Genomic DNA, 19,536 nt, shown 5'->3' with positions numbered 1-19,536 from the left:
TGACACTGGGTTTAATCCAACAGGTTTTGGTCTAAAATACTATTGGCACACACTGACTATGGTGCCTTATGTCATCTTCCAAAAAATCCCACTGTACTTTACATTAGTTTCTCCCCATGTTGTTTTAAATTTGGTCTTTTAAGTGCAGTAATTGAAGAGTTAGGCATTTTGCAGGTATTTACTGGTTTGAAATAAATATTTATAGCTTGCTTTGTAATCAGTTTCTGAATGTCATGTGTTACCATTCAAAATGCGATCTTCTTTAAATCCTTTATTTTAAAGCTATGACTGTTCTACACATATATATTTCTATATATGTGTAGTGTATATATGTGTATTAACATTATAATAATGCTTTTATAATCTCTTTGATGTATTTTCAGCAGCAGGGAAAGTTCCAGCCACTTGATCAAGTCTTGCTAGACGCGGAGTACCCTAGCTGCCCATTGCTGCTGAAGTGTGCAGATGTTAAACAGTACATACATCATATAACAGAAGAAAAAGGTGAAAAAAAGGGACTGGGGGGGGCAAAAAAGACTGGATTTGTTAATGTCACTTCATTACAAGATAGATCTAAATACTGGTTTTTGCTTTACCAAACACCTAATGTGCTGTGTGCAGCTGTACTTTAAAAACAGAAGCTTAGGCTTAGAAGTTGTCATTGTAGTATTGTGAATAGTGATGTGTGGATCTCAGATTATCTACTGTAACTCTGAAATACTTGTGCAGTCTTGTTGCTAGGTTTCATAAAAATGATAAACTGAGCAGAGCTGCCTTCTTGACATTACTGTATGTGTTTTGAACTTTCTTTGCCTTTTGAAGAAAGTTTTATCTCTCTAAATTCTTTATTTAGTGTAGGATGGTCTGGTGGGGAAGAAGTTAACCATTGTCCATTTGGCTTTTTTTCTCCCTTTATTGCAAAGCATTCAAACAATAAGTAGGAAAAAGCTGGAGAAGAGAGAATATACTGCTGAGAAAGGAGAGCACAAGTTTTCTGGCTCTGCATAATTTCATGTTGTGGGTTTAAGTTCAAAGACTTAATTTTTTTAAAATAGAAAACTTGATTGGGATGCATAAGTGTATAAGAGAGAAAACCTAAATGGAAAAAAAATAGCAAAGTATTAATTTGGTACATAGTTTTCTCAGTCTTTGCACAGAACTCCCTTTGGTATAAGGGCTTTTGGTTTGAGGACCATATATGTTTTCGAGGGAAGATGAAGGAGCATTACATAATTTTGGCAGCCTGGCAGACCTGCAGAAGATGCAAGACCTCAGTTTTTATATTCAGTTCTTTAAAGAGCATTCTCCTTATGCTTGCTGACTTCCTGATAGGGAATGGAGACTTACCTACGTGCAGATGGAGTTCTACAGGAGGAGGTACAGGAGTCTGAGAACATAGTCTACCACCAAGTGCATAACAACTAAGCTGTCTGACCCTTATGCACGTAGAGCTCCTCCAAGCAGTTGAGGTACACAGATTAAAAGCCAGAAATATTAGGAGTTTGCTTTCACAAAGCACTCTGCCCTTGTCATTGATATACATACATATATGAAAGAAGAAATATTTAGGTGATATACAAATAATTAGGAAGTGGCTAAGGAAGGGTGATGGAAGAACAAAAACCCTGCTAAGAAGTAAAACACCAGACCTCTGTATTGCTGTATAGAACATTGGGGGGTGGGGGTGGGGCTGTGAGTTTTTCGTTAAAGATTCAGATGCTTAAGCTTAAGTATTTCCTATGTGATACGATGCATATGCAGTCATGTAGGGCAGTTGCTTCCCCCAGAAAGTCAATTTGAACTTTAAGGCAGGACATATTTTCACTGAAAATGATCACTTTAACAAGAGATGAGGAAATCTGGGCAGCAAGACTGTTGTTGCATTCTTGTTGAGACTGGGGTAGTTGGAATTATGTGCTGTTGTGATACGCCTGCATTTCTGAAAAAACCTGCGGAAAACATTTAGTTATATTCAGTATCATTAGGAGCCGGCAAACTTTTTCCTTGGGTGAGTTCTGACTTTTGAGGCTTCTTTAAGACAGGTGCATATGAAATACAAAACTGCTTTTGCCTTCCTGTGAAGTGATAAATACTTCCAGAAAGAACCATTATTAAGCCTTTAGGCAATTACTGTGCCCTGCAGCTTGTCTAACACTGGCTAAGGAGCTAAGGGTGAGAGAAGGGGTTCTAAACTGCTGTGCATCCATCTGAGAAGGTGAAAAATTATGCCAGATCCTCTTGGCTGTCAAACTGAGAAGTCTGTATAGGAATGTAGAACTAGGTCTGGATTATTTTTCTGAAAAGGCACTTCCTCCTAACAGCAGTGCTGCCTTTGAGGGCAGTATTTAGTTATTCCCTTCTTAGCAGCAAAGTAAAAATAATAATAAAAAATGAAGTATTTGCTATAGACAAGGTCTTATGTCTTGGTCTAACCTCTGTGTCCATTCTTAAATTGTATTTGCAGTTATCCATCAGCGCATCCTCTGATAAACATTATTCTGTTAGATAGTAGTGAAGATGCTTTACTGCTTGGTTTTTTTGCATTGGTGTTTTTACATAATATGTACACCTATACTTTTTTTGTCATTTTGCCAGCAAATGATACTAACTGTTAAAGAATTTGTGTTCACTTCCTGGGTTTTGTTTTGAAATGTAAGGTAAAAATTGCCTTTGTCGTTAAAGCTGTACACACATGCACACACCAGCATTATGTGATGTTCTTGGATGTCCTTAGGTATGTGTCTGCATGTACCTGAAGGTTTTTTTCTTATTCCGGTTTGGGTTAAATGTAACAGTGGGGTTTATTCTTAGGATTTCTTTCTTTTTTTAGAACACCAAGCATATTGTTATGCAACAAACACATTGGTGCTTCCTGGCCTGTCATGCACAGGTCACCTTTCTGTACAGTCCACTTCTATGTGTTTTATACTCTCACATCTTTCACTGCCTGTAAAATTATTATGACTAAAGTACTCTTTTCTAGGTCTAAGACCTGTTGCCCACTTTGTAGCCTTTCTTGTTTAAGGAGTAGGGCTTTAGGGCAAGAAGTATCTGTTGTGTCGAGTCTTCTGCAGCTCTGTTCTGTTTGGCAGAACCTAACAACATAATTATTTCAATCTTAATTTAATCTTAAGGCATTTAACATCTGTCTAACAAATTCTTACCCTAGAGCACTCACAGTTTACACTTACTGAATTAGCAGAAAGTCTACCTTCCCTGGCCTCAGTATTGAAGGGCACTGCAAATTCATTTTGCTGGATTAAATTCCTGGTTACCTGCTTTAGTAGTTGAGGAAGGAGTGTCTAACAGCTCGCTAAATCTGGGTGAGGCAGGTTGTTTGCTAATGAATTCAAACATTGGGTAGGAAATACAACAGAAAAGGTTTAAGAAAGGGTTATGAATTCCAGTTCTAGAATTTTACTCTTTTATTTCATTTCGCAAGGCAAAAACTGCACTGTGATCTTGTCTGATGTGATTAACATGAAGAGCCAAGAAAACTTACCTGATTAGAATAACAAAGTAATATTGCCAAGCTTGTATTCCCAGAAGGTAGGAAAAAAGGGGCCATGTGAGTTTCAGAGTTATGGAAAACACTGAGAAAATGGATGTTAAAATGTGCTTTAGGCAGTTTGCTCAACAATACATCAGGGAAACTTCCAAGTCTACATAGCGATTACCCGATCGCTGAACATATTATTTAATTGTAGAACCACTTATATTCCATCTGTATTTCTCAAACCCAATCTTTCCAGATGTCTCAGACCAGTTTTATAAGCACCAGACACATTAGGGAACAAAAGGCTTTCCAATATATACTCATATTATCAAACATAGTTGCTAACTCTCACCAATATCAAATGTGCATCACATGTTAAATCCACGTTCCAATATTGAATCCTTTTGTCAGCAGTTTGTGACTTTCATAACTCACTTCAATTCTTCAGAGGTCTCAAATACTGTCAGTTTCTAGAATTTAATAGTCAAAACTGTCAAGCACACAAAATATTTTCAAACAAAGTGATCTCTGAAGGGTTCAGTGTAATTATTTTTCATGTTTTAATGAAAATGGCTTCACAGTTCTATGTTTCCTTTCCCTAACTGAGTCACTCTGAATCATGCTGTTGTGGGGGAGCCTGCCTGGGAATACAAACTAGAATTACTTTTCAGTATGGGTTGCGGGGTGGAGGCTGGAGGATGTCCCTTCCTCGAACTTTCTTAGATAAGATAAGAATTCACAAATCGTACTTACTGTACTTGGACCTAGACCATGTTAGTTCTTTGAGAAGCAGGTTCCTGTATCCAGAGCATCTCCCCCATTTTCTTCTTTTCTTTCAGAGCCATATAGAAGCTTCTAAGTCCTAAAGGCTGCAGCCGGCAGTGCCGCAGCTAATTACTTTACCTGCAACTCATCAGCTCCATGAAGCAAAGTGTATATTAGTGGGTTTTTTCCTTTTTGCTATGAAGAATTTTGGTATTTTACTCTTCTGCGAGTGCTGAGATAGATTTAAACTTTATCTTTTAAACAGCTTTCCTCGACCTCTCCATACCCCCTGCCATGTATACACAAAGAGCACATAATAGTTAGCTATTTGTATGCAATTTGAAAGAGCCAAGATAAATCCCAAAGAAGGAAATGCTGCAGGAATCATAAATAATATGTTGTTGTTTGCAAGGGGAGAAGGAAACTCCATGAACTGAGTGTTGGAATATGATACTGGATCAGTAAATGACATGAAACAGATGTAGGTATTTATGGGAAGGGTAAACAGGAGATTAAAACTTACTGAAATACCTGTTAAAGAAAAAGACTGAAACACTCTGGGCTCTAAAATCTCCTGTGAATTCTCATTAGGCATTTCATTCCATTTCCAAAATACAGCTTTCTGTGAATTACTACTGAATTTTTATACTGAAATTTCAAGGAGCCTTTGTAATTTTCTCTCTCCTTTGCCTCAGCATTGTGAATTCACATATCTCCAGATAACTAATCGTATGTGAATAGCAAGTGTTCGTGTTACCCTAGTTATCACAGGGGGAACACTTTCTGAAATTCTTTTACCATTGAGTTAATTTATGTTGCTCAATAAATGATAAATGAATCACGTACTTCCTCCCACAAGGAGTGTGTTTCACTATTTTGGATTCTGTATTTTCTTTTAATGCTGTATTAAACTACGTAAAAGGGGGATAGAAGTAAAACTTTTGCTTTAGTCATCCTGTGAAGTGAGAGGAGAGAATTGGGAGAACTGAAAGAAAAAGGGTTTATTGAAAGTTTGAATGGTTTGTCTTCACTAACCAGCTTTGTGTCTTGGCCCCTTACTAGGTGCTGGAATTCAGTACGTAAAGTAAAAGCAGTCATGGAACGAACATTTTGTGTTGTGAGCTATGTAGCTAAAATGACCATTCTGGTGACACAGGGCAGTGAAGGTTTGGTAAACTACAAGGGCTTGAGAAGCGTCTTAGTGAATTCAGGCAGCCCAAGATTACACATAAATATAACATGTGCTTTACTGGATTAGGGCCTAATTAAAGAATTGTCAAGTTCAGCTGTCTGTTTATTTTTCCTGTTTTCCAATATTATGGAAACTTATTGCCCTGATATCAAACATGTGCAAGCCACAAAATAACTTTGAAGCTGTATCTACAATTTAAAATATTTTAAAAGTAGTGAAAATGCAGTCCAAACCAGTGATTGCTTTCTTCCCCTTGCTTGGTTTTTCTCAGAGATTGGCAGTCAGAAATTCCACAAATACAGCCAGGAGAAGACACTGAAGTGGTTAAAGAAAAAGGTATTGTGTTTCTCTTTCGCTTTCGAAATTGCTTTATGTTTAAAATGCAAATGCTTATTAGCTTGTCCATCTCTGCATTTGAGCCATGTAAAGTTGCACTTGGGAATGTGGTGAGGTATTAGAGAAATGACATACGTTTCTCTTTCTGATGGGGCTGGCATGAAAGGAATTCATGGAGTGCAGGGAGGCAGAAAAGGAAGCTGAAGTTCAGCTTATCACTGTGTTAAGCTTTGCATAAGGTGAAGGCCTTGTCTTGTGCTTCATCCACTTCATGGATGGGCTAGAGGAGAGCTTTGATTGTTGCAACTTCTAAATTCTGCCATGCTTTAAAGCTGGACAGAAATGCCTTGGGTTTGTGCTACAAGTGAGTTTCCTCATGAAGTTTTGGCATAGTCTCTCAGAATGGTCCTGGTATGGTTGCTGCTGTCCTGATCCAGTCATGCTGTTCAAGAGGTCTGTACAGCATGCAGAAAATACACTAGTCTTATAGCTGAGCGTGATGTGTCTGTGTTTTGGTGTAAAGAAGATAAATCTCATTTTACATACACACATGTGCCACTTTGTAGAATGTCTGCATCACATGATACGAGGAAGCCTCCTCATTTAAATTAGTGTCAATGTCAGTACCAAATCTGGTCTGCTTTCTGCAATGATGAGGTATTGGGATATGTATTTTGCAATGAATACCTGAATATTTACATTTGAACATGTTACCTGTTTGTGGTGTTAGAAATATCTTCTTCTGCCAGTTATCTCTCTGTTAGATCCAGTATAGCAATGCCCTTTATCTTTGATTTCCATGCAGACTGCCTTTGCAATCCAGCTGAGTTCACACATTTTTCTGTTCTCCAAGCAGGTGTATTTCTCACCTGTGTAATTGTGGCTGTTGCATCTGAGCAGCTCAGCTCATCTTAGGGTACTGCAAAACTGGTGCTGTGTTGCCAAGGCAACATGTTCAAAGACATGCTAGTTTCTTTGGGGTTTTTTGAGCTCATATGCTAGTCATTACAAATGTATATTAAATTTTACCACAGTCCATAACTTGAGTGTTTTATATGCTTGAAACAAAATTACAAGAGCTTTGTCACTGTATTAACATGTGCATAACAACATTGATACAGATATTTCATTTTGTGGTTTCCTATAGGTCAATCGAACAGTGAAAGCACTTAAAAGCAACGATATATGTGTAGGTGAGAGGGTACGGGCAGCTACATTTATCAGTGGTAAACAGATCACAGATACTAAAGAAGGTAAGGAAAGAAAACATTGTAAGGAATTTAAGTTTTATGTAATCGCATATGTGGAGATAAAAGTGCATGATTAGAATGTAAAATGTACTGAAATCAGCCTTTGCAGTAAATGTATTCCTTGTACAGAAAATTCCATATATGTTGTGACTGTGCCTTGACTTACTCTGGGTTCTTTGGTGTCTTCATTGGATGACATTGTAATTAGCAGTAGGTCTCGGCTGGCCTTCTATTAGCTTCTCCTTAGTTCATGGAAGACATTTTTCTCAGTGAAATATGTACTGAAGTGCTTTGCTGAACTGAAACTGTCTTGGATGATAGGACATATGCTTATAATATATATAAGCGTCGACCCAATAAGTGTCTCAGTATCAGAACAGACTTCTTTTTTATTATTTTTATTAGCTCTTCGTAAAATTCCCAAAAGGGAAGGGATTGTAGGAAGTCATAGTCACAAAGTAAAAGCTCCTGGTCCAAACATTACTTTATGTGACAGATGTATAGAATGTACATGTTTCTGCTGATTAAAGACAAAAAAATTAATAATATGTTTATTAAATTCCCCAGAAATGTACAATCCTGGTACCAAAAAATCTGGAGTAATCATGTTTGCTTCTAGTCGCCTTTTCCCTGGGGAGGACAATGTCCTGAATGTTACTGGGAATTAAGTTCTGTAGTTGTATGAAGTTGTGTAGAGAAACCTGAAAATGTTCTTGGAATAAATTCTTGGAATGTTAATGAAAATTAAGGAAAGTTTAGAACAATATGAACAAAAGAAAATTGTTTCTTATTACAAAGACATGCAGAAGTCTGCATGCTGTTGAAAAATAAGGAGAAACAAAGCAACTTGCTGACAAAGTGGAAAATGAGTTACCGAGTAATGATATCAAAGGAAACAACATAAATGAGATTTAAGAGGCAACTGGACAGTTTTATAGAACAGAGATTGTAATATATGTTTTTTAAAAAGAGGAAAAGCTGCAAAACTTATAAGCGACTTTAACTTTACAGTAGCTTTTCATCCTTTTCCCAACCCCCATTTTTTTAAAGAAAGGGAAAATTGTCCTGACAGTAACCATCTTGATTATGCTTAGATACTTTATCTCTGAAATTTATAATTAAATAACTCATCTGCAGTGTTTTTTCCACCTTCCTTCTTACTTATAGTAACAAGGATATAACAGTCTTTTTAAAAGCCTTTTTTAGATTTAAAAGAGCAGCATTGTAATAGGGAATACTTAGAACAAAAAGTAAGTAAGTTTTGGAGGCATTCCCACTGTGTGTAGCAAGGTGAATGACAAGGAGTCAAATGGACCTTACTCAACACTTGTTTTTAATAAGACTAATTTTCTTGTCTGATCCTTTCACTGCCATGACAGTGCAATTTATTTCTGTAGATAATTGCTTTCATAGGGGTATTATGAAATTTCAGTACTTTATAAATAGATGGGTCTATGTAGTTAGCATCTACAGATGTTGTAGGGCAAAAATCTGGGAGGATATAATGAGAGCAAATAGGGAAGGAAGGGAAACCTGAATATTTCATTCAGAAGACAAAGGGAGGCACGCAAGTGTTCCTGATGTTCAATAGGAGGTTAATATTAAAGCAAGGGTAGAGTGAGAACAGAGGTTCCCTAGAAGGCAAACAGTGGTATTTTTAAATTGGTAAAGGAAGTCGGTGAAGATTACTTCAAGGCAGAAATGCAAAGAGAATGGATTTTATATTTAGTACAAAATAATAGCAATTGGACTCCCCATTCAGTGTCATAATGCAAAGAGTGAAGTGATGGGAATATTTTTTTAAGCAATAAATTGGACATATTAAGTGCTGAGGTGAAATGGTCTTGGACTGAAATTATTTTTGTTCTCTCCTGATCCTAAAGTGGGCTTAAGGAGTGACAAATCCTTGATGAATCTAGGCAGTGGAGGAGGAAGAAGTGCAGATAGGAGATACTAAGAATTTGATGTCAGTATAGTTGAATTGCATATGCTGGTGTCAGTTTGTTAATGCTTTCTGCTTCAATGCCAGTTTGCACTGGACGTTTTAGATTTTTTTTAAAAAAAGGAAACTGTCTCTGGCACAGAAGAAATAGTACTTTACCACCCTGAGGCTAGTTTATCATGTGTTGCTGAACTCTTTAAGTGTGTAGGCATATGAACAGATAGAGCTGGCCTGTTGTAGATGGAATTCAGATCCGAGATTTTAGCTTAATGTCTGTCTGGCAAATACTTCCTGTGCATGGTCATAGTTACTCCCTAGCAGCCCTGACAACAGCGGGTTTAAAAGATCCAGCCTGTGATCAGTGAGCGCTTGTATAGAACGTGACCGGAAAAGATCTGGTTTAGGACTTTGTGTTATAAAAGGGTCACTTTTTTCCCCTAGTCTCTCAGAAAAAAACATCTATAGCAGAAGTGCCCTATACTGAAAACAGCTTCTAGTAGTTCATATTTCCGCAGATAATTACCTCGTCTTGCCAGTGATGTTTAGATAGGCCTTGGCATTTTCTGTAAAGTACTGAAATTAAGTACAAGACTTTGAAATAGACTCATTGTCTTATCTAATTGTTTTCAGTTGAAGCCAGAAAATGTACTTTAGTACTGAAGCACTTGCCAAATAATTGTAGGATCCAGATGCTTTAAAATTAATGATTGCGTGTTCTGTTGAGTCAGCTTTTTATTTTTGCAGGTTTTTAAAATTTAATTTCTTTGGAAAAATACATGATATCTAGTATTCTCAAAAAGCGAACAGCTTTTGTAAAGTACATACAGCAGATATTAATAACATGTGCTGACAAAGTGAGTGTAGTAAGTCTTTACTTTTTAAATAAACCTACAAGTGTCATATAACATAAACTGCTCAACACAAAGAACCATCAGAGTGTATCCAATTAGAAGTCTCTTACTATTAATTCAACCTTATGATTTATGGTAGTGGATGCAACATGGCTAAGGCAATGTGTCTATATAATGTGAATGTTCTTTTTGTTCTCCTTCCCACTCCCTGCCCTGTTCCTGAAGACTATGTACGGTATGCCCATGGGTTAATATCAGAATATATTCCTGAAGATCTGAGTAAGGAGTTGTTAAAATACTTAGGGTAAGTATTGTTGCAGCTAGCTGCTAGTTTTATATGGCATGCATTAATGTCCTTTTGGTCATTTCTATTGAATACTGAGATTTGTTTATCGAGGTTGCAGTGGATGACACAATGAGATTGTTTGCCACATTTTTAATTTTTTCAAATGTACATAATGTCTTTCTGTTGTTCCTGTGATGTTAAGGACCATGGGCTGGAGGAGAGATGTAAGTCTGATAGGTCTTTTTATCACAGTTGCATCATGAAACCCTGAGTCCCATTTTAAAGCAAAGTGGGGAAGGAAATCCAGAGTTAAAGCAATTTGTCCAGAATTGTCAAGCCTGAGCAGCAGAGCCAGGAGTAGGACCCTCATCCCCAGTCCTCTTACCCTGCTCACTCAATGCTGATGGGGTTTGACTTCACATATCTAACCTGCATTAGTTTATATTTAAATCTGGAAGGTGTACCAGCTCCTCACCCTGGTGTTCCCTGCCAGCAACAGACTTTGCCTGGAGCGTCACTGGGACCCTGTACCTGCCCCTCCATTCAGTTCTGTTCAAAGGGTTCTGTTATGATGGCCTACAGAAATATGTGCAATTTGCAGCTTGAAGGCTCACAGCTTAACAATTTCATTTGAAGAGTGATGTAACATGCTTTCTAAAATCATCTTACTAATAGCCAAGATTTTAAAAAATAAGGTGGAGTTCTCCTGTTTTGGTTGCCAGATCTAAGAACTTAAAAAGAGCCCGTGTTTCTGTATGGTGCCTGGCTTTGTTTTAGTTATCTAAGTCAAAAATAGGGAGTCCATGAGCTGCTTTTTTCGCAAATGCATGCCATGTGTGAGCAACTGATAACCAAAGCAGCCTTTGTGATGAAGGAATTATAAACTTTAGGTTGTGCAATCCAGCTGACTTTGTAACTTAAAATCTTTTGTTCTACAGGCTCCCAGAACTTAAAAGCCCAGCATCAGAGCCACCATTGAAGGTAGGGAGGACATTAAGATACTGACAGATACTTTGTGTTGTAAGCTAATTTCTCTGAATTATTACTAAAACTAGACTAGGCCAAGCACTGAGTACAATACAGTTAGTTGGCCTTCTGAAAAGCCAGTCTGAAGAAATAATACAACAAATTTACCTGGTACTTCATATTTTTAAATAAGGAATATTTTGGTTGGTTTTCCTGTTTAAAAAGGGGGAGGGAGGGAAAGAGAGAGACATATTTTATGTTTCTGGTCAGCAGTCTTCTCATAGTGTTTTGCTTACTTAGTTTTACTGAGGTTGATGGGACAATATGACCTCATAGGTTTTCTTTGATATGTAATTTATGAGGACCCTGAAAGGGACCTCCTGGGTCATGGATTCCCAGACAACCATGTTGGTTAATCTCTCATACACTGACCATTCTTCACTCTAAGTCTCATTAGGATTTTTTATTTCCATTACCTTTCTTGGAAGACTGTTCTATAACCTCATTCCTCTGATGCTCAGAAACCTTTCTGTAAATTCCACCTTGAATTTATTCATGGCCAGTTTATTCCCGTGTGCTTTTGTGCTAACATTATCATTGGGTTTTTTAATTGAAATGGCTCTTTTCCCTACATTTCCCTAACGTTAATTCTCTTGATGTGTAAAGGGAAAACATAGATCCTTTCTGTTTTCGTTTTGTGAAGCCAAACTTGGTTGTGTAACATGGATTCTCTGTTCCCTCGTCATTGCAGGAACATTTCTTTACACCTATTCCAAGGTGAATTCAGTTGTTTCAAAGCAGGTGACCAGAATCATATATAATTATTCATGATAAAACCTTTACTGGTACAATATGATGGCATTCTTCCCTTCATGTCTTAACTGGAATTACGTTATCTCATTACATCTTAGAATCCCATTTACCTCTATTATTGTGTGATGTACCAGATAGCTCACAGTCATGCTGTGAACAGTTAAGAGACACAGTTGGGGTTTTTTCCTCCACTGTAATTTTTAGTTGATCAGCATTCAGATTTACAAGAAATTCATGCAGTTAACTGCTGTGTACGTGACCTTGTACTTCTGTACATTTCATCCGTTTTTAGTGTTTCCAGTCTTGAAGGTTTTCTGGCTTTTCCATCACAGTGTTAAAAGCTCCTTAGGTATTTATAATGCTACTCAGTGGTGTACATTCAGCAAATGTTAGCATGCTGTTATCTTTAATGAACAATTAATGAACATTTTGAATAGATACTGTGCATGGCACTCCAAGTAATAATCTCCATCTGACCCATCCCTTTCTGCATTATTTGCCTTTGTTTCCCTTTTACTCAGTTTCTTACCTACGTTAAAATTGTTAAGCAGTCTTTGTTCTCTATAATTTCAGTTGCTTAAGTGGCACCATGTCAAGTTCTCTGGCAATTCTTCACTTTTTCTGTCACCAGAAAATGTGCTAACTTTGAGAAAAAAAGCTAAGCTGGTAGGCATTACCGATGTTCAGTTGTTGTTTACTCTTCCTTCTTTCACTTTTTCTCCCCCCTCCATTTTGCTGAGGCCTACTACTGTTTCCTCCTCCTTACATAAATAGGGGTGTTTGGCTGTTCCGCAGCAGTATCGTCCCTACCTGATAGAACAGTTGCCAGGTTTTGCCTCTGGACTTGTGATTTCTGAGGCAGTCTCTCAACAGTGTCAGCATATTGAATTTTACTTAGGTCTTGAATAGACTGCTTTCTAGTCTGTTTTCTGCCTCTGTATTTAACCTCTTCATCTTTATTGAAAACAATTTACTGAGGCAGAGGATTTATTCCGTGTTGGGGCTACACATACGTTAGCTTTAATATCTATCCAATCCTTACAGTATAGCAGCTTCATTTTTTCTTTTTGATTCCCTTTTTGCTTCTGTGGCTAAACAACCTTCCACTATTTGTTTTAATTTCCTCTCCAAGATCTAACTCAGCTTGATGTTTTGGCAGTTCTCACTATATCCCAGTATTACCTGACCCCTAAAACAAATCTTTTTTCTTTTTTTTGGCAGCCTTCTTTTCCCCATTCATTGTAGAATTTTGTTTACTCCTAGCATCCTTTTTTTTTTTGGGGGGGGGGGGGGGGGGGGATGTGTGTGCATCTGTGTGAGCAAGGGGGAGCATTCATATAGTTTAGTCTTAGAAGCTCTTAACTTTCAAGATTTTTCACCTGGTTTGTAGTAAAAGATACACAATCTCTTCTTCCATCTTTTTCTTTTACATTCCAAGTGTCCTCCCCACACATCAAGTCCTTTGGCTTTGGCTTAGAGATGTAAGATACATGGTTTGCAAAGTTTGCCCCTTTAGAGTCAAGAACCCCGTTTTTGGTTATTCTTCTCATTTAATTTAAAGTGAGACACCCCATGTCTACTGAAATTAGGTCACTTACTACACTGACCTTTCCTGCCATGTCCCTGCTACTTACGGAAACAAAGTCTAAAATAACCTCATTTCTGGCTGGTTCAGTGACCGTTCTGTTAAGCAGTATGTCAGTTAGCACATGCAGGAATAATTGGGCCCTACTGTTATTAATAGCATTTTTTCTCCAATGCACATCCATGGATATAAGTTATTTCCATGTGGTTGGACAGTTGTTCTGGCTGCACAGTTACTTGGCCCTTTGATTCTGTTAAGAACCTTTGATTCAGTTAAGAATTATCTTTATGCATTGTAAGAAATATTAAACACAGATCAGGAGCCAACTGATATTCATTAGCCATATAAGCATATTACAACAACTATATTAAACTACATGTGATGTACGTTACATTTATATACGAATAGCTTTTATACCATTGGGATAGTTCTGAGAATCTATTTTTAAAAATAGTTTTATTTCAGCAGTTTGGTTACAGAGGAAATGAGGCTTAGAACTGTTCAGTTGTTGGGCAGTGAAATCTTGCTGAGGATCTGATTAATTTCCAGAGCACTGACCGGGGTGTGTATGATGCTTCTGCATTTAAGTCTTTGCAACTTCAGAGGTTAAAACACTCCTTTATTTCACAGTCTCACAGGAGCAAGACAACCTGCTACACTGGAACCTATGGTCTCCTTCAATCAAAGCATTTTTATTCACATGCATTGACATTTCTCTTCATGAGGGCAAGATGTATTGACAGACAATAGTATAGAATTATTGCAAATAAAGAAAGGGTCTAACGTATTTCCTATTATGGAGAAGTAATTGCATGTTTAGAAATTATGTTTGAATAAATTCTGAAAGTAGGAGAGGTTTAGAAACTTCAGTGGTTAACAGAAAAGCTACAACAAATTCTCTGTCTTGTAGTACAAGATTAAACTGGGTACAGTCTGGACTCTGTGATTTAATAATTAAATCAAAATTGCGTGTTCTGTGTATTAATTGTAAGTCGCTTGTCAGCGTTAGGGACTCTGGCCATAGGCAGATGATCAGAGACATCTACAAAGAATACGCAGACTGCTACAACTAAACAGCAAATGTTTTGCTGAATAGCAAACATTTTGTTGTAAGTTTTAAAAACTTGTTTATAAGATTCCAAAAAGAGGAGAATAGTAATTATTCATTAGATTGTAATTTGGAAATGTAATCACAGCCTCCTAAAGAGGCTGGTCCAGATCCCATTGAAATCAAAAGAAAAGGCTGCTGTTGGATCTGGTTCTAAGAGCTGAGAAATCTAAGCTGCAGACCTGGCTTCTGTGCCAAAGAGGGGGAGGGGGGGGGGAGCGAGAGAGATCACAAGCACCATAAACAAAATGAATAAAACAGGATCTTAAAATGTGTGGTACCATCCAAGTTGCTTGCAAAATCACTCTCTTTGGCACAAAAACTAGGAAGGCCGCAGTTTAGATTTCACAGGATATTAAGGACAGGGTAGTAATATCAGATATATAATAATAATAAAAATACAGTGTTGTAAAAACCTATATACTTTTTTTCCCTTTTGGAAACATACCAGGAAGTTTTCACCTTTAAACTAAACACATGCTCACAGTTTATGGAAAGAAATATTCATTCTTACAGCCTGATCATGTGAAGTGCCGAGAACCGTTCACTTCCATTATTTGTGAAGTTAGAAGGCACCCAGCACGTGCAGCATCAAACTTCTTTAATATACTGTTGGATTCAAGTGATGAAGCAGTTAGCAGAACTATGTCAGTGTTTCACTGTTGCCAAACTGTAGAAACTAATTGCTTCTAAAGGTTGTGCACAAACAGATAATGGACTAGACAGTGATCCACTTGTGTTGGCAGACAGCTATAAAATAACACTGAAGTTGCTGCACAGTTCCACGAGACCACGGGGACCAGAGCCTGGGTTCCCTAGCTGTTAGGCACTAACTTCCAACAACTGCTCCATAAAGGTTCTCTAAATAGAGTGACACCAAAGTCACAGTCATGGAAGTTAAAAATGGAATTCAAGTGATTTCTATAAGTCGTTCTTCAGAAGGCTAGGAAGGAGAAAATGCTTCCCATGACATTGAGTGATCTCTTCTGAAAACTGTAGAGATGGTATATATTCACGTAAGTAGATGACAATTACAAAGAGGAATCTTCCACTGTTACTGCAGATTCTTCAGTTGATTGCTAGTCCTATTTTGGTGCTATGGTTCCATTATAAAGCCAAAGTTTTTAACTTCCATGTGTGTACATCATAAAAGTGGTTGACAGAGCAGCTTCCTCTCACTCTTAACATTTCAGAAAAGGAAATTATCAGATGTCCCTGTGGAAGCAGAAGAAGACTATACTAAGTTTAACAGCAATCTGAAAAACAAAAAGGTAAGCAAGCCTTGCATTCATGCATGTTTTGCTGAAGCATAGGTTAATATCCAACATCAGCACAAGAGTGCCTATTTTTCTCTCCAAAACACATCAGAAAAACAAATACAAAACAGAAGATACCCATAGTTATAACTCATTGAACTTCTTATTGAGGTTTAATTTGACTTTGATAGTCTTAATATCCCTTTTTGAGCTCTTCTATACTGTTACTGGTCATCTGTTTTATCAGTGAACATTCCAGTGAACCTCACAGACTTTGACATTTGTTAAGGTGCTCAGCTAATGTTTGCAAAGTTCTTTGAGATCTTTAGATGAGAAATCCTATGGCTTAATAATAGCAACTGTTACATTTCAGTTATTTGAAAAAGACACAAAGATGGCAGCATTCACTTGAATTCCAAGGGATGCTAAAACAGGTTTTATTTTTACCTAGAAATATTGCTTGTGCACTTACTTATGTCAACTTAATGAAGTTAAATCAACACAGAGCTTGCTGATTGCCAGCTCCAACGCAAGTTTGGAGGCCAATTCAAATCTGAGTCCAGTGATGCCTGCCACTGTACTATTCCTAGGAGAGCAACAGAGATGTGAAAAGAAATATATTCTGTCTTTGTGTGCCAAGGTTGTGAGGCTTGCACTGGCTTATTTCTCTGAACATCGAAACAAAATGAATCCTTCTCCAATCCATCGGGAGCCAAAAAGGCCCTCTGTGCTGGTTTTGTGACCTTCAGGCTAATGCTGACTACTCTTTATCCCTTTGCAAAGAGAAGCAGCTGGTGACAGATGCATTCCTTCCTCCCCACAAAACCCCAGAATTTTTGTACTCAGGGCACGTGCTGTTTTTGAAGTAAGAAGAGGATTGCCCCCTAAGTGAAGGTGCTAAATAGTTTAAAATATGCATGTTTCTCCCCTGCTTCCCCAATTATGTAACTATAGCTTTTGAACTGAGCATAAAGATAGAAAAAAACTGAGGAGAGATAATTCATTTTAACATTAAATATGATTTACTTCTGAAATAATGAAGCATGTTGATGAGAGAATCTGGGAAAGAAAAGATAGCTCTTGGACTCTGTACAGTATACTACTCTTTTTTAAATACTTTGGCAGTGTTTTTGTTTGTGTAGTAACACAGACGATTATACTGTTGTTGCGTATCTCCGTCCTATCCATAACCTTCTAGCTGATCCCAAGTATTGCAATTGTGAAGTCCTGCAGACTGAGGAGTATCATAAAGGAAAGGTCAATGCAAAGTTTTCTTAATAGGGAAAACAGCTAGAGGTTTAAAACATAACATTTTAAAATGTAAGAAAGAAAAGAGGTCAGCTCTATAAAATGTGGCTCATAAAATGTGTTTTAGGTGTAAAAGTCTGGGAAGTTGTCCCAGTGGCCTCAAAGTGCTTTGCAAATGTTAGTTACCTTCTTCATTCTTAGTTCTTCCATCTCTTTTTCTTTCATTTCACTGTGCGTAGAATCCTTGATAATAAATCAGTGTGAATTATTCATCATCTGTAATGCAAGGCTGTAATTCAGCCTGCTGACAGCATAATCATGAGATTGAGTCAGAGGGTACAGTATGCATCTGTTATATTGCATGCATTATTCCTCTTAATGTACACTTAGGGATTATCCCAAAGTAAATGTTTGAGTTGGGATACCTCATGCTGCAAAAAGGAAAGTTGTTTCACCTCGTTGTCCTTGTAATTGATTCTCTGTCTTTGTCTGAGGTTAAGTAATTCATGACAAGTATTTTTCTGTTTGAATAATCTCAAATTTGTTTTGTAAGGTTTTTCTCCTACAATTTAAAGGCTGCATAACATTATCTTTACTGCTGTACACAAAAAAAGCAATTCAGCTTCTTGCTTGACTTCTGTATTTAGGAGTTTGTAGCTTATACTCCCCTCTTATGCAGATGCTGCTTAACTTTTTCTGTTTATCATTTCACTAACAGGCAAACAGCAAGATGTCCGCAGCACAGAAGGCTCTGGCCAAAGTTGATAAGAGTGGAATGAAATCCATTTCTGCTTTCTTCAGCTCCAAACCCAAAGCATCAAAATAAAGACTTGTTCTTGAAATAGTTGGGTTTATGTTAAACTAAAGATGTCTCCTGGATTTTTTTGTTAGTATACTATATGCCGAGCATGCTGTGTACATGATGTAGTGTGATGAAGAGATCTGTGAGCGAGTGTGGCACAGAGCTGTTAGGCTGCAGTGGGGCGAGGCAGTACCATGTGTATATTCCAGCCTGGGTGGGGAAGACAGCCTAGCTGCGTTAGCATGGTTCTGTTAGCTGAGAAGCGAGGTTTAGCATGGTGCTGTGCTGTACTGCTGCTTGTTCTAGAGCAAGCTCGGTCAAGGCCACCACAGTTTTCTGCATTGCACTCCATTCTGGGCTGGAAATGTGCCCTCCTTTGAGATCTTAAGAGGAGATTTTTTTCATTTGTACAGAGCATTATTTTTTGAGACTTTCTGGAGATTTTTACACAGTATAACGCCAGAGTAGAATGGCATCAGTAGATTTTTATGTTGACCCAAATCTAAATGCTGATATGTTTCTATATTGGGATTTGACTTGTTTTGAATATGCTAGGAACAAGTTGCAATAAATGCCAATGTGCATGTAATTCAATAAAGTGCTTTCTGTTAGAAATTTGTGCTTGTTGTATTTGCTGTATGCTTCAAGAGTTGGGATAGGCTTCAGGACATTTCTTTAAGGGAGTTTTGGTATTTTCCTGTGTATAATTCTTAATCCCTGAAGAATTACAGTGTCACTTTGGGCTTACCTGATAAATCTCTTAACACATAGCAATGTTGGGATATTTTTATGTTCAGTTCCAAGGTCAATAGGTCCTTACAGAAATAATTAGGGAAAGATTTATTTAAAGGCAAAACTGGGGTTTTTAATGAAGTCTGGAGCTGGATTCAAAAGCTTAAGTATGAATGCCTTAGTTAAGGTTTAGTTTTATCGAGTTTTGTGTAAAGTAGCACTGTTACTTAAAACACACTACTTGCTCTTGCGTGTGTTCTTTCCTCGTTAGAGGGTATTCCTATATATTCAGAGGGATAGCTGTCTGCTACATTGCAATGTCCTTGATTCACGAATTGAAAAAGAGATGGGGTCACTGGGATTGTATAGGTCTAGCCAGTTCTGCGCAACACTCATAGTTTCATCTGTCAGTTGTTGCACTGAGTCGTTACTGTGGATCAACTGCAGTGTGTGTTTTAGAAAGGCACTCTTAAAATTGTCATTCTTTGCTACTTCAGCTCAGTAGAGAATCTGCCTGTGTCCCTTGATAGTAAGGAGTTTCAGAGAAACTAGGAGTTTCTTCATTTTTAGTAACTGTGCTTGCTGCTATTTACAACCCTTGGATAACAGTGGTGTCTGCTAGGTTAAAAAGCTCTGTGGCATTCTTTTCCAACCAGAAAAGAATGAGAAGCCTTGCTGTGTGTTGTGTGCAGTTTTGCAATTATGGTTTGTATGCCTTTTAAACCAGTGTTTTTCTCAAACTTTCAGACATTGTAAAGGGGGAAGTCAGTATGGTTGGAATTCCAGATAGAGGGAAATATTTGAAAATCTGTGGAATTGCTATCTCTGATTACAGAGAGATTTATTTAACAAATGCAGATGGCCTCCCAATACCATACAGTAGATGTTCCCAGTCTTAAATATGTTTG

General features: G+C 37.6%; 1 protein-coding gene across 4 annotated transcripts in view; it reads left to right on the top strand.

The window, feature by feature from the left end:
* The window catches only part of RNASEH2B (ribonuclease H2 subunit B), a 39,258-nt gene extending 20,747 nt beyond the window's left edge, over nt 1-18,511 (top strand). For 2 of the 4 annotated variants that reach the window (XM_040583807.1, XM_040583803.1), the window contains 7 exons: nt 384-504; nt 5,725-5,789; nt 6,937-7,042; nt 10,058-10,136; nt 11,057-11,099; nt 15,784-15,861; nt 17,813-18,511. In XM_040583807.1, the coding sequence (XP_040439741.1) occupies nt 384-504; nt 5,725-5,789; nt 6,937-7,042; nt 10,058-10,136; nt 11,057-11,099; nt 15,784-15,861; nt 17,813-17,920 (600 nt within the window). In that variant the 3' untranslated portion in view covers nt 17,921-18,511. The other 2 variants (XM_040583804.1, XM_040583806.1) reach the window with 2 other exon arrangements.
* Nucleotides 18,512-19,536: the final 1,025 nt, after the last annotated feature.

This window comes from Falco naumanni, chromosome 2 (assembly GCF_017639655.2).
Source record: "Falco naumanni isolate bFalNau1 chromosome 2, bFalNau1.pat, whole genome shotgun sequence".
NCBI lineage: Eukaryota > Metazoa > Chordata > Aves > Falconiformes > Falconidae > Falco > Falco naumanni.
This window is presented reverse-complemented; position numbering and strand designations above follow the sequence as displayed.